Here is a 16,108-nt window from a genome sequence, read left to right on the forward strand (position 1 = left end):
AACAGCAGAGAGAATTCTTCTGATGTCGTGGTCCCTTGGTAACAACTGGCTGGGAAGACACTGTCAGCCCTGTGCTCTGCACCCAAGTCTGCAGCGAGTGTGTCTGTTAGGAACTTTGATTGTGCAGCTTTCCTGGGGAGGTTGGGGAAGGTAATGGTGGCATGGAATGTGAGAAGAAATGAACTGTGAGAGCTGCGTGTCACAGATGAAATACGACAGTCTCGAAACAGGACCCCAAAGAAAGAAAGACAAGGAAAGTGTTCCAAAGTGCAAATACAGTTGACCCAATGGATTCCTTATGGGATTATAACAGCAAGATTAGCGCAGTCCGTAAAACATATGAGTCACAAAATAGTAAACTATGATGAGATTATCAAGATTGTTAAGACTGGCAGAAAAACAATTTGAGACAGGTTCTTGGTCTGTAGCTCAGACTGTTCTGAAACTCACTACGTAGCCCAGTCTGGCCTTAAACATGTAGGTCCTCCCCCTACTTCAGTGTCTGAGGTACTGGGCAACACTTGTGAGCCACCATACCCACCTTGTGACAGAAAATATTAAAACTACTGTGAGTGAAAAATAAACAAAAGCTAAGCAACTGTTCACATACTAGTGAAAATGGACTTTCCTCAGGCCATGGAACACATTAATAACATTAAGGACTGTTTTGTTTAATAGGACATTTACCTCTCTAGATCAATTTAAAGGGCATGCCATCTACTGAATACATAAAAAATTAATGAAGAATATATAAATAGCTGATGTATGGATTAAGCAGATTAAAAATGATTTCCAAATGATGAGTGTCATTACATTTATAGAGCCATTTAATACAATCTACGTGTATTAGACAGATCTTTTAAATGGCATCCTATAAATTTCAGAGCGGTTACATGCGGGAAGATGACAGCATAGGAAGCTGCCAGCGGCTGTGGCTGGGGGTGGGGGAGGGATGTCAAGTGCATGCGCTCACAGAAGTGTTATTCATATTCTAAGCAGACAAGCCAGGGCTCCTGTCTATATTATGGCAGTCATATTAGTAATGAATTTTTAGAAGAAAGATTCTGGCTCAGTACAGGATTCTTTTTCGCTTCTAAGTTAGTAAAAATTATATTTTCCACCTCCTAGCCTCTCCCCTCAAATCCCTTCCAGTCCCACATCCTCTCTCCATCGGGGTGGCAGTTTATTGCAGTGACAGGGTCAGTGAAAATTTGTGGTAGATCTATCTGGAGCCACCGAGGGGCAGGAGCATGTGGTCTTTGTAAGTTGTCTTCTATACCAACAGTGAAACATTTGCACTTTTCAGTGTAGTCTATCATGGTTCGATGCCTTTGTGAGCTTATAGAAGCCGGAAAATCCAAAGAAGTTTTAACACCTAATGCTCAAAGATCCTACTTGACTTCTACCGGGATAGGAGAGATCAGAATGGAGAGCACAGCTGTGCACAGCTACCGCAGGGAGCAATGTTCAGCAGGAAAATAATATCTTACGTTTGCCTACATGGTTCCTTTCAGGTTAAAAATACAAAAATATGGCAAGAGTTTACTATTCAGACTCCGCCTCCCAGACAGAAAGGGCAAAAGGTCCACACAGACTGTTGTGGGAGGTGCGGAGTCCTGGGTGAGAAGCCAGGGCTCACTTCCGTGACTTACTTATCCTGCTGAACTGACGTGTTTCCCTGAGAAACAGTAAGACGATTAAACACGTTCAGTTCGTTACGGGGCCGGCTTGGTGGGGAGGAAGGAGGTGAGAGACTAGCCTCGGAAGCACCAGAATCCGAGCTACAAGAAAAAAAGAACATTAAACAGGTGGCTTTAGTTGGTTATGCTTTGTTAGGAAAGTTCTAGAAACATGCTTTTTTAAAGATTTTCATTAGAGGACTCCTTCTTTTCTTCCTCTCTTATTTTTGAGATCATGCTTTCTGAATAATTTAAAAAATAATTTTACTGGATTTTGTCACATTGGTCACAAGATGGCACTGTAGAAAAAGAGTCTCCCTAGTGAATCCACATCTATAAGGCAAGCTCAACTTAATTATAAATCTTGATAAAATTGAGAGCAATTGCTTGTTTTGCAGGAGAAGCAGCAAGCCCAAAGGACTCAGAAGCAATTTGCCTTATCAGTCGACTTTTAAATAATTTATTTTCTCTAGGCTACCATTTCTGAATGATTCCTGAGACACTAGATTCAGTAATTAAGGCAGATTACTTCTTTGAAACTATAAAAAGCAAGGATGAATAGAAGGATAGTCAGTATGCCAATTAAGTCAGCTCTACTGATGGCCAGTGGAGAAAATGTGTGAGTTATTTCTTTGCACAAGGGAGTAGAGCAATAGTATAAGATTGTCCACCAAGGGACAGAAAATCTATGAACATGTGTTTATGTTAAAGGAAAAAGTACACTAGTATTTACTGGTATTAAAAGGCAAATGGGAACGGTTGTTCTCCGCCATTGACACACCTGCCCCAGACAGTATTCTGTGTAAATGAGGAAGCAGGGTGGTGTCAGAAGTTGGGGTGCTTTTACATAATGACGTACTTATTTAATCCGTTTAGCATCTACATGTTGTGGGGGAGCAGTTGCTAAGCACCCACGTAAGGGGTCAGCAGACTGCACTCTGCACTGCTGCCTAAACCCTCACAGAACGTTAAAGAAACGCTTGAGGATGATATCAGCGGTCCAAATGTGAGACGCAAGAACACAACCTTAGGATGTGAGCACTCAAGGGGGAAAGTCAAATTAGCTTCAGAGGACAGGCTAAATTAATTTTGAGCTTTTATAGATGATCATTTGAAATAGAAGCTTGATAACTTTTAGTTCAAATGCAAAAGAACCCTTTCAGGGCTTTATGAAAATAACTGAAAACCGTTAGCGACATGAACGGGGAGTCACGTGCTCAAGTGTATTAAAAGTGTGGGGGTGATCATGAAGCCGGAAACCACTCAGCCAAGCCAATAGTTCATTTAATTGTCTGAGAAACCAGTCACCAGCAAATAGCAACTTGCAGCTTCCCCTCAGCGTCTGCTGCAGGGGACCTGCAGCCTTCTGAGTACAGAAACAAGCGTTAGGAACTTACTGTTTATGCTCCTTGGACTTGGGTTTCTCGGCTTTCTCGTATGCCTTTCTCCTTGCTACAGGGGAAGGCTCTGGCATTTTTTTTTCTGATTGAGATGGCTGTCTGGAACTAAAATAGGAAAACAGTTTAATTATTTTTATTATTTATTTTTATTATTTTTAACATTTTTTAAATTTAAAAACTTTGGCAGCTAATCTAATCTAAACATTCCAAATTTATTTTGGGGGGGAAAAATAAAAGTAGGATGAGAAAATAATACATGACTTATTTTTAGTGGATAGAAGCCTAATAATCACGAATTTTTTAAGTTACAATTTCATTGATTACATGTGTTTATTATCTTTTCATGTAAACAATGATACTGCCAGACAAACAAAATAAATATTTTAAGTATCCGAATTTTATTGGAAACTGTTTGATCTAAGGGGAAATTATCTTAAAAGTTTTGCAAGAAAAAAACTACCAGGCTCTGAGAAGTAATACAATTTAATAGATAAATATTAGAACTGGTCATAAACCACGTGATTATAGCATAGCAATGTAAGTAGTGACACAGGCCAATATCGACAACTATTTTTACGGAACTAGATTTAGACACCGATTAGTCATTTTCTACGTTTTAGTAATAAAACATTCTTGCCATTAACTTTAAGTAGTAAAAGTTAGGTGTGGTGGCTCAAGTCATTAATCCCAGCACTTAAGAGACTGAGGGACCAGGTTGTTTAAGTAAAATCTGAAGTCCACACCCACAAGGCAAGCCAAATTCAAAATTATATAACTTAGAGTTTAAACCAAACCGCTCACTTTACAGGTAAGGCAGCAGACTTAATAATCTTGAGAACAATTTGAAATTATTTATTTTCGCTAGTCCCCTATTTCTCAATTATTCTTGAGATATTGAGTTCAGTAGAGACAGGGGATTATATTTCTGGGTCCTGGGCTTCACAGTGATTTTTCAAGCCAGCTTTGGGATCCAGTGAATGAGACCATATGTCAGAAACTTTGTAAAATTAAAAACATGGAGTAGCTGATGAATAATTAAAACTTAAAGATATGAGTTTTGTGGATGCAATGGTGAATATTACCATTCTCAGCCAGGAGCACTGTGTAAAAACCACAGAAGGAGTTTGCATGTGATATTCAAAGGTGGAAGCTACGCGTGACTGAAGAAACCATATTTTAGCAATTCTGCTCTGTGCACAAGATAAGGGAATGAAAGCGGTGCAGTAGGAGCTATGCGTACTCCTGAACCAAGTGCAGACCTTCAGTCTGTGAAGACCTGGACCTGACAGGGTGATACAGGCATGAAATCTTAGCTCTTGGGAGGTGGAGGCATTAGCCCTGACTACGTAGTGACTTTGGTGCCAGCCTAGGCTCCACGAGACTGCCTCAAACAAGGAAGGGAAGTGTCAGGAATTACAAATTTGGCCCTCTAGGTTCATGAAGACGTAGAGGCAAATTGAATGAAGAAGCAAAGTCTAAGAGACATTTTCCATAATATGTCATAAAGGATACACTTATAAATCAATATATTACCTGAATGTGGATTCCAGGCCACAGCCTCAGTCTTGAGCTTCCCAAAGTGCCTGTCATAAGGCGGACTAAAGCTGAGCACACACAAGTCCCCGAGAGTCCCTTATCTGTGTCACTATCCTGTCACAGCACTGAAGCCATAGCTACACTAGTTAGCAGCTTCCAGTGTTAATCACATAAGCTCTTTAAGCACATGCAAGAAAATTCTATCATTACAATTAATTTTGCAACTAAAGGTAGATGGGATTGATAAATGGAAGATAATGGAAATGCCTTCATGAAATGAAGAATATTATGGAAAACAGACATAGATAGTTCATTACTTGGGTATTATCTGTAGAGTTGCTTATTGCATGCTGCTTTAGGGGCAATAGTCTCATATACATGTATTCACATCAGAAACCATTTGCTAGATTATAACTTGAGAGTTAGTTTGCAAAAACGTCACTAAAAATCCTTACAAGTGAGGGGCTGAAGAAATGGCTCAGTGGGTAACAGCACTTGCTGCTTTTTAAAAGGACCCAAGTTCAACACCCAGCACCCACTGGTGGGTCACAGCAGTCTGTAATTCCAGTTCCGGGGGTCAGACACAATTTTCTGACCTCCACAGGCATGAAGCACACACGTGCAAAACACTCAGATCCATAAATAAATAATAAATAAAAATCTAAAAAGTAATGTTTAAAAGGGAAACACAATACACACACACACACGCACACACACGCACACACACACAAACACACATGCCTATGCACGCACACACGCATGCATGCTCACTAACAAAAACAGGGAAAGCTGGGTGGTGGTGGCGCACGCCTTTAATCCCAGCACTGGGGAGGCAGAGGCAGGCGGATCTCTGAGTTCGAGGCCAGCCTGGTCTACAAGAGCTAGTTCCAGGACAGGCTCTAGAAACTCGAAACCATCCCCCCCCCCAAAAAAAAAAAAACAGGGAAAGTATGCACATATACCATCCAGTGCAGGGAAGTCTCTCTTTGTTCTCAAAACAGAAGATGAGAGTGTCATGGGGCACTTGTTTTAATAGAAGAAGAGCTTTGTTGTTACAACTGCATCTCCTCACAGGCTGTGAAGTTCTTTGTTTGGGCATTCGCCCCAACATACAGTGAGTTTCAAGGTGAAGGTTTGGGGGGGGGGGGGGGGGGTAGCTTACGTCTTTCATATCAGCACTCAGAAGCCAGAGGGCAGTCTGCTTTACATAGCAAATTTCCATGCCATCCAGGCCTGCTACACAGTGAGACCCTATCTCAAAAACAAAACAAAACAAACAACAACAGCAAAAAAAAAAAAAACTAAACTAAAATAGGAAAACCTGAAATGCACAAAGTTTATAATTAGTTTTAGCTTTTTTTCCTTAAAGGGGTCAGCACGATTTATTATCCTACCAGGTTATTAGAACCAGATCCTAGATAGCCTGAAGTAAACTTGAGTCTTAAAAGCTTATATTGACACATAATTATTTTATTTGTATAACTTTATCCTAATGTGTTTCTAAATAAACCAATCCTCTAATCATTACTCAGAAAATGGGGAACCCTTAGAGCGATCCTAAAACTTAGAGATTAAAGTCAAAAGATAACATTGAATCTTAAGTTATTTTGATTTTCCAGATCACTAGGGTTAGGGTGAAGAGCTTCTTCGTACGGGAAAGTATTTCCCACACAAACATGAAAGAATTTGGATGCCTATCACGTACATCAAAAACAGGTGACTGTGGTAGCCCTCCTCTAATCTCAGCCAAGTACATGCAGAGAAAGGGAGTTCCAGGAGCAAGCTTGCTGGCCTGGAGAGTGAATTCTGAGTTTGGCAAAGGACCATGCCTCAATATGGACATTCAGAGTGATTGAGCATGACACCTAACATCAGCTTTAGAGTCCCGCTCATACAGAACACACACACACAGCACATATACATACACAAACAAAAATTGGGGCCAGCAACACCTAACAGAAATTGCTTTGAAAACCAGAGACTGATTATTTTTCAACAGAGAAATAAGAAATTAGAAACATGCATATTAATAAACAAAACAAAAAGCCAAAAGGAAGGGAGTTAGTATAGCCAAGTCAGACTTACATGCTGCCTATCTTAGAAGGTAAGCCAGATGGGGGAAGAAGCTCTTTGTCCCTAGCAGAAGTACCACTGGTCTCTGTATGCATTCCAGTCTCTTGCCCTTCTGCAACAGGCGTAAGAGAACCCGGCAAGGAGGCCTCTCCTGTACTAGTGTCTGAGGCTAGTTCACTGCTGTCTGCATAGAGCAACTCCATCTGAGTGGTGGTTCTCCTTCGCGCCTAGAGAATGGAAAAGAGAAGCAATCAGGGCCAGACTTTTGCACAGAACTTGATTAGGGAACAGAGATTTTTTTTTAAAAATTAGTCTGCAATAGATAAAAGTATGTATTATGTACATCTTTTCCTTGCAGGTATGGTGCTTAAGAGATGGCTCAGCAGTTAAGAGCACTGCCTGCTCTTCCAAAGGTCCTGAGTTCAATTCCCAGCAACCACATGGTGGCTCACAACCATCTGTAAATAAGATCTGGTGCCGTCTTTAGGAAGAGGCCTGGTCAGTCGTCCTCATCAACTTAGACCACGAAACCCAATAAGGACAAGTTCAATAGAACCGCCCTATATGGGCTGCCCATGTATGCTTCAGCACTGCCAGGCATAGATTTCAAAAAGTTCAAAATGTCAAAGACAGCATGTGTGGTAGTGGCAAGGCAGAGCCATAGCCAGACAAGACCTCCAAGGCCACAGTAACGGCCAGCATTTGGAGTGCACATATGTACCAGGGCATTTTTAAATGCTGTGATGTCCACAGTGAAGAGGTAACTTATTCACAAGAGAAGATGAGAAAGCACAGCGATGCTGGACATCTCTCTGTGGTAATACAAACAGAAGTGACAAAGTCAGCCGAAGGTGAGTCAAAGGCCACTAACACCACTGTGCTGTCCAGCCACAAGTGACCAGCTCCCTCGGCATGTAACTGCTTTTAAAGAGAGAAAGACAAGGGAATGAAGAAAGGAAGTGGGAAGGAATTACGGCAAAGGAAAATCCATTGCAGTGAAGTTCAACTAAACTCTAACATTGTTCATCTTTAAATGCTTTGTTAATATAAATTTTTTTACTTTTATTTTCAGTGGGTTTTTTTCTGATATCCTAAATAATAAGTTTACTCTGCTCACTGGAAAATTCACTATGTTGTATTTTGTTATTTATCCTATGTCATTAACAGAGCACTGCTGTGGCCCTTGTTAAAATCATGAAATGACTTCACTATTCAAAGGAAAAAAAAAGGAGATGAGCCCTTTGTCTCATCTTTCCAGTTCAGAAGCAGCACGTAGAAGAAAAGTTTCAGTATTTTGAAATGAGAAAGCCCTGGGGACACCTTTTACCCTCTCGGTTCTTCCCACCGCACAGATGGTAGGGCAGAGAGCCCTTCTGGCAAAATCATAACCACAGTGGATTATTTTGTGGCCCTCACTTCCCAAGTCTCTTGGGCATCTCACATAGGCTCGCTGAATAGGCTAGGCTTTCACAGAGCCTAACACAGGAAACCCTGCGAGATTCTATCTGCTTTCAAACCACCAAAAACAAAAATTCTGAGTTTTGGTAGCTTGTTTGATCATTCAGAACAAAATACAAACTATATATTGGAAAGCAAGTACTTCAAGACCATACAAAAATCTACAGATGTGGGCTGGAGAGATGGCTCAGAGGTTAAGAGCATTGCCTGCTCTTCCAAAGGTCCTAAGTCCAATTCCCAGCAACCACATGGTGGCTCACAACCATCTGTAATGGGGTCTAGTGCCCTCTTCTGGCCTTCAGGCATACACACAGACAGAATATTGTATACATAATAAATAAATAAATATTTTAAAAAATCTACAGATGTATTTTCACCAGCCTCATGAATATTTTTCTAAAAAAGAAAGAAAGGAAGGAAGGAAAGGAGGGAGGGAGGGAGGGAGGGAGGAAGGAAGGAAGGAAGGAAGGAAGGAAGGAAGGAAGGAGGAAATTTTACACTAAAAATCCATATTTAAGACTTATCATGGGGAAAATAGAGGATCTGATAGCCTTGGGCTGATATTCCTACAAAAAAAAAAAAGAAAGAAAGAAAGAAAACTGATCAACACTTACTGGTGTTTATTGCTGAGCTAAGGCATGGTTCCTAACTCTCTCTCCCTAAATTTGTATTTTAAATAATCTCAGAATACTTAAAAAGGAAGAAACACCTAAAAAAATAAACAGTGCTAGAGTTTCACAAATCGGCACTTTAAGTGACTGATACTGCACACCATTGCAGAGTTTACTATTTCACTAACCAACTGTTAACTAACGCTGCTTCCATTCTACATTGTATCAAGCAGAAATAGTGTAAGAATTTAGCAAACCCTAAGGCTCATGTGAGAAGTTTTTTTAAAAAAATTTTTGAATTATTCCTTATAGAGAAGATAAAATAAATTCCTTACGAACGAGAGAAGTTGAGCTTCCACTCTACTGAGAGCCAAGTTGGAAGCTGAGCGGTTCACTCATGAGATAGAGAACAATGGGCAAACAGTTGCCTGACATTTGCGACTTTCCCTACCTTGTTCTTTGGTTTCACTTCACCGCAGAGCTTCATGAGGTCTGAAGACAGCGTGCTGCATGTAAATAAGGACCAATTAAGAGATTCAATTCAAAACAACTACACAGAACTGCATGTCCTTTCTGTGTACAACTATGAAAAAAAATTACGTCTATGGAAAACACAGAAAGGTAACACTTGATATTCAGACAGATTTATTAAAAATTAATCCATTTTTCTTCCTTAAATATTTTATTTTGAAATTTATGACAGGCATGCCTTTGGTTTTTATATTACTGTTCCTAAGGCTACTATTGACCATAAAATTAAAAATTATTTTTATTTTAAGGTAATTGCTTAATGCACTAAGGGCTGAGTTTTAGCAGTCTTACATGATGGCCTGTAGAGACGGCTCAATGGTTAAGAACATTTACTGCTCTAATAGAGGATCTGAGTTCGTTCCCAGCACCACAATGAGTGGCTCACAGCCGCCTGTAGCTCCAGTTCCAGGGCATCCAATACCCTCTTGTGACCTCTGCAGGCTCCTACACTCATGTACGCAAATCTCCACAGACATACACAAGCATACATAATTAAATACACAAATACACATAGTTAGAATGAAAGAAAATCTTCAAAGAAAGCGCTACGGAAGTAAGCCAAGTGTGGCGGCCTCTGCCGCTCTTACCTCCCCTCCGACCCCGGGCTGTGTAAAGGTGCCTCTTCGTCACTGCTGTCTTCTTCGTTCTCTACAGAGAAGGGAAAAACGCAAGTGTTGCACAAGTTGGATGGGGACTTAATCCCCAGGCTAGACATACACACGTCAGCTCAGCGTCTCAACACCGGCACTTTGGTTTGGACTGCTGAGTCAAAACAGACTGTAGAAAAATACTTCTAAGAAGCACTTTGGTTGCATGTGTTAGGATGAGGAGAAATGTACGGAACGGACAGGAAAATCGTGAGTTTGAAAGGTGAAATAGGGAAAAACGGTATTCAGAGAGTGGGGATTCGGGTATATATTTACCTGATGAGTACACACTTTTACTTTACATGAATACTTTTTATATATCAGTCCTAGTCAAACACACAGACTCACTGATGAAAAACAGAAGCTCGCACAAAGGCTGCATGAGCTCCCGTCAGTACACGTGGCCAATCACTAGCCCTCTGAACACATAAACATTCTAACCCTGTACCAATTACGCAAGCTTAGTAAGGTACCTTCCCCCGTCTCAAAATTTCGAGTACAAGGAGCATATATGAAGATATTCAGATGTCACACAACAGCATGCATGTCACAGGGACACGGAAGACAAAGACAACAGGTGTGCATGCAACAGCTGTGCCAACCACTGTAAGAACTGCCCCATCAGCAAAAGCTGTAGCAGGCAAGGAAAAACAGAAATAACTAGGAAATCAGCAGCTGAGACTGCTACAAAACATAAACTAGTTAACTGGCAGCCGTCCCCTAACACACATGCAGGTTTTAAAACTCGCATTTTATAACAAAGTCATCCACAAAACAAAACAATATCATGATGTAATTTAAGTATATAATGTACGGTGTTCACACATTTACATTGTGTAAGTATACTATGGACACGGATCAACTAATTCCTTCCTCTCTTCTAATGTTCCCTTCCTTCAACCACCAAGTGCACACCTTGGCGAAAGTTTAGGAAAGATTGGAAATAATATCTAAAATGGAACCATGCCTAGGATTCACAGAGAGGGGAAGGAAACGGTGGTCTTGAAGACAATATGCATCTCAAACCCTTTTCTTCAGAGGAGTCCTCTATTGACTTAATCCTCAAACAGAATATTGAGTGGCTAGACAGTTGAATTAGTTAATAATATAAAATTGGGGTTATAAAGAAATGGCGAGGTATGGTACTTTTGAATGAAAAATATCCCTTACAGGCTCAGGTATTTGACACTTTGTCCCCAGGTGGTGGAGCTGGAGGATGAGGCAGTACTGCCTTGTGGGCGGAAGAATGTCCCTGGGGGTGGGCTTTGGGCATTTACAGCCTTGTCCCGTCCCATTTCCAGTTTGCTCTCTCTGCTTGGTGTTTGCAGTTGGATGTGATTTACTACCATTTTCCTTACAGACAGTGGGGGAAATAAATAGAACTTGAGACATTAAGCAGTCAATTCAGTTTTAAGTCATTAAGTCAGTTCAAACTCAGTTTTAAAGAATACTTAACTCCTACTTATGAATATATGCCTTCTAGAGAGATAATTTATGCTTTGTATATACACAACCTGGTCAGAGCCAAAAAAAGAACCCCACCCCAGCCGGTCACCAATTTAGATACTGAAACCCATGTGAAGTACTTGCTCTGGGGAGCTAGCACTCAGTCCTTAGCGTGAGCACAAGCCCATCAGCAAGTCCATCAGTTGTGTTTCTCACGAAGCAGAGTTCAGATTTAGGCAGACACAGAACTCCCAGGTGTTCTGCTCGCCCGTACCAGGATAGAGACTTTACAATCTAACCTCACTGGAAGTGAACCAAATGTTTGTGTTTTTCCACCATTTCTTATTAAGTTTTTTATATAAAAAGAGATGTGTTGGCATTCAGAAGTCGCATATGAAACAGAACTAAAAAGAAGCCCTATGACTTCTTCCTGTAGAAACGCCTACTTGCAAACCTATACACACCTTGGCTAACTTCCAAAACACCAACTCTCCAAGTATCCCTGCTCAATGACAAAATAATAAAGGATGCTCTTGAGGTCTAAACTATGCAAACAAATGGTTGATGCCAACTACATGTTTTTTTTATATGGGGGCCTAGAATCTAGTACAAGTTAGGCACATATACTTAAGACCCTTGGCCCCAACAATGACCTCGGGTGATGAAGACTGTCCAGTACATTTCCCTGGCTCAGCCTGCTGGGTTTTGTTTCCAGGGCCTGCACTCTCTATCGTCTCTCACGACGGAAGCAAACAAAGGAACTTGAATGGGGACTCCTGGGGGACTCATCTGTGTGTTTTCTCTTATGCTACAGCTGTATATTCTTACAACTTTTTTCTCAATAAATCTTAACCATAAATACAACTATATGCTAAGTTCCATGAAGCTCTAGGGAATCTGTAGTAGAATGGGAGGTATAGAAGAATATGTACCCCTATAACATGGGAAAAGCAAAAATCTTCCTCAAAAGTTGTAAGATCGCACAAGCGTAGTAATGGGTGGTGACCCCGCCTTAGCCTCTAACATTAAGTTTCACCATTATAAACCGTGTACTTTTCCTTCAGAGCACTGATCTGCTGGTACACTCCTTAGCTTGTGTGACCCCTTGACCTCCCTTTGTTTAATATACCAGCTCAAATCCCACACCCTCCCATACCTGGCATTCTTTTGGGTAGTTCTACTCTCTACTCTAGAGCCATTTGTATTCTGTCTGTGCCCTCACTGAACTGTTATAAACGTGTGTCATAGTATGCCACCCTCAGCAGAGCATAGGGCTCATGAGAAAATTATTAGTGTAATCTCCTAGCAATCCAGTTCTTAGCCTCGGCATTTAAGGTAAAAATAGAAAGCTGAGCAAATTTTACACAGGTATATTACCTATGGCTGCCTGGCTTTCCAGCTGAGCATCCATTACTTCTGTCCTTCCCTGCTTGCCCTTCAGCTCCTCTGACATGAATTATAGCCCAAATTTCTAGGGAATTTTTCTATCAACCGACATTTGCACTCTCTGCTTCTACGAGAGGAAACCATAAAAACTAACCTGTACATCAAATAAGCAGTCTGCTATTTTTTGGACACAAAATGCCACTAAATAATTTTCCTTTTAATATATGGGAAATATGTGAGGCCGAGACACTAAGAACAGAAAGAAGAAAGAAGAGATGAACAAGGACAACGAGGAAGAAGAAAGTGAGAAAATTACAAAAAGGAAGTGGAAGGGGCAGGGGGGAGGACTAGAAGAAAAGGCAGGGACAGAAAAAAAGGCAAAACAAGAAGGAAAAAGAAGAGGAGGAAGTGGAGAAAGGGGACAGGAAAGGAAGAAACAAGGGTGGGGAGGGAAGGAAGGAAAAAGACAAGCGGGCTTGACCATGTGTGGAAGGTAGAAATGGTGCTGAGTGGTAGAACACGGGGCCTTTAGTCAACCCTAATTGCTCCTAGTCTCCCTCCTATATATCCCTGTCGTAGCTTGAGAAGTAGCTTCAGATACTAGTTTTTCTATTTGCATGTTATATACAACACAGTCAATCTCAAGGAAATACTATTTCACAGTAATACGTGGTATAAAAATCAAACAGGTCCTGTATTTTATTTGTATGAGAGTTTATCGTATTAAACCGTGGAGGGTCACAGATTGTGTTGAGTCTAATGACACAGAGAAGTAACTACATTTAGTCGTTGAGCTATTTTTTTCTCTCCTTTACCAATAAGCACTCAGAAAACTTTGAAAAGTTATATAATTAGAAAAAAGAAAGTTGCGATCACATTTGTGAATAACTTTAGTTAAATAAAAATTATTCCAAATTTAGCATCCCAATGTATTACTAGTACTAAAATCCTCCCAGTCTCCTGATTCTACACATATCATCACTAAGAGTACGGGAACTTAAAGATATGACGAGTAAGTAGTTCACATGGAAGTCAGGAACAAGAAGAAAGTTAATACTTCTATGTGCAGCTTAGAGAGATAGCTCAGAGGTTAAGAGCACTGGTTGTTTTTCCAGAGGTCCTGAGTTCAATTCCCAGCAACAACATGGTGGCTCACAACCATCCATAATGAGATCTGGTGTCCTCTTCTGGCATGCGGGTAGAATACTATACATAATAAATAAATAAATCTTAAAAAAACTTCTATGTGCAATGATCTCTATAGTCTCTTCTACATTGAAAATATGATGCTTATGATAATAACCATGATATTAGTGTACTCAAAGTCCTTGTATTTTATTCCATTTATAAAAATATATATTCCTAATTTTCTTTTTTTGAAGGAATAGATGAGACTATATACTAAGGAAAGTTATTTATGAGGTTAAAACAATGGATGCAAGTTAATATATATATATTTTAAAAATTAAAAAGGAAAATATACTGCATGTTTTCCTGTAAGAGAGAAAGCATTCAGAGAACATATATAATCCCACAATTGGAGCTCCAATGACGGTTAGCTCAAGCCCACCTCTTTGCACAACTAGGGATTTCAAAACCAAGAATGTTTAACACAAACGATTTAGTGGTTTTTTTTTTTTTTAATCATGAATATGTTTCAAAAAAGGTCATGCAAAAACAGTGGCTACCAATGAAACATTGTGAACTATGTGGCACAATTAGTGCACAGGACAATTAGTGACTCATGCAGCTGTTCGACACACAGAAAGCTGAACATACTCACCTAGTGGGGCGCTATCTAGATCTGGATAAACAACAGCAGAAGGAAACAAAAAGCAATACTCCAATCAAAACAAATCCAAAGTTAAAAGTCTCACATAGCACAGGATTACGCTCCGATGTTAAGATACACAGAATAGATGCCATAACAAACACAGATGCATCTTAGCACAGTTAGGTACGCAGCGTAAAGGGAATGAGACATGGTTAATCTTTTAAGTAATTTAAATAACCAATTCAGAAACTTTCCTGGTCTCCTTTATCCATAAAAGCCAGTGGTTTAATAAGGTTAAGTAACCTTAAGTGGGCAATTTTCTTGGAATGACAGTAACTACTTTCCCCGGAATTTACATACACATGCAAATTAAAGTAAGAATATTTATTAACAGTCTAAGTATGTATAGCATCTATTCAAACAAGCCATAGAGGAAGGAGATATAGATACAATGTCCAAAGAGCAAAGCCACCATGCAAGTCATCGACGTAAAATTTAATCCAAATTACCTTGCAAAGCATGGCCTAGTAAGGCATCCAGCTCAGGGTTTAACTCGGCCTTTTCTTTTAACATATGGAATAAGAGCTGGTTTTGTGTAGCACTGGTGATTTCGGTTTGCTTGAGTCGACCTTCAAGGACTTTAATCTGAGCCTCTTTCTGGGCAGCCTGAAGACCCTGAAACAACCAGAGAAGCAAATTCTTACATCCTAGAAATCAAAGCCTGCTACATTAAAATGCTTAGGATGTGGACTTTGACATCAGACAGACCTTAATGCAAAGCAGCTCCTCTGCTTGCTTTGTTAAGAGGTCTCAGAGCAGTTTTCCTGTCCAAAACTCAGTTCCTGTGTGAAGTGCTATGAATCAAGACCTCCTTGGCTGGCACATGGTAAGGATGAAGTGTGAGAAGGCAGTGTAAGAAGGGTCTAATGCAGTCCAGTGTGGGGAGCAGGTGACTCAGCTGTCACCGCCTTCAGCAACTGGGAGTAGGTGTCCGACCGGTGACAAATTAGGCTTACATTCAAAGAAGTAGGGCTGTATTTCTCCAATCTGATTTTCTTTTGAGGTGTACAGAGCTAGCAGCAAGCCAGTTGTGATACAAAATCTGTTTGCCCTGAAAACCTTTTGTTAAAATAAAACAGACTTTATTTCCTCTTTGTTTATTTGTTCTAATATACAAGTGTGACAGAGCCAGTAAAACTAATACAAATGCTCACAACATTTTACGTAGCTCTAAAGAAAAACATTTTGGTTTTCAGTTAAGAATTTTATTGCGCTCTACTTTCGCCAAGAGGAGGGTGACTGGAAAAAAATATTCAAAACCAAAATGGTCAAAATTTAGGCCTTCGAGAAGAGTTAAATCTCACCTTATTGATGCCCATTGACAAGAAGTGATCTAGCAGGTATCTGGCTTCAGTAAGTGTACAGGCATTAATGACAGCAGTGACATCCAATGTCTCGCCTTCTTCCTACATCAAACCAGTGTGGAATGATCATTACTTTAATCTGGATTTATTTAAACAGAAGACAACAGGCTACTGAACTGACTTGACAGTATGGGTAAATCAAT

At 40.2% G+C, this 16,108-nt stretch overlaps 1 protein-coding gene across 9 annotated transcripts in view; it reads right to left on the minus strand.

The window, feature by feature from the left end:
- The window catches only part of Kif21a (kinesin family member 21A), a 113,888-nt gene that overhangs the window by 16,224 nt on the left and 81,556 nt on the right, over positions 1 to 16,108 (minus strand). For 2 of the 9 annotated variants that reach the window (XM_038344260.1, XM_038344258.1), the window contains exons 21-28: positions 15,906 to 16,007; positions 15,051 to 15,216; positions 14,551 to 14,571; positions 9,876 to 9,936; positions 9,209 to 9,263; positions 6,701 to 6,915; positions 3,077 to 3,184; positions 1,653 to 1,781 (exon numbers count right to left, since the gene is read on the minus strand). In XM_038344260.1, the coding sequence (XP_038200188.1) occupies positions 1,653 to 1,781; positions 3,077 to 3,184; positions 6,701 to 6,915; positions 9,209 to 9,263; positions 9,876 to 9,936; positions 14,551 to 14,571; positions 15,051 to 15,216; positions 15,906 to 16,007 (857 nt within the window). The remainder of the gene's footprint in view (positions 1 to 1,652; positions 1,782 to 3,076; positions 3,185 to 6,700; positions 6,916 to 9,208; positions 9,264 to 9,875; positions 9,937 to 14,550; positions 14,572 to 15,050; positions 15,217 to 15,905; positions 16,008 to 16,108) is intronic. The other 7 variants (XM_038344261.1, XM_038344259.1, XM_038344264.1 and 4 more) reach the window with 4 other exon arrangements.

The sequence above is a fragment of the Arvicola amphibius genome, chromosome 9 (genome assembly GCF_903992535.2).
Source record: "Arvicola amphibius chromosome 9, mArvAmp1.2, whole genome shotgun sequence".
NCBI lineage: Eukaryota > Metazoa > Chordata > Mammalia > Rodentia > Cricetidae > Arvicola > Arvicola amphibius.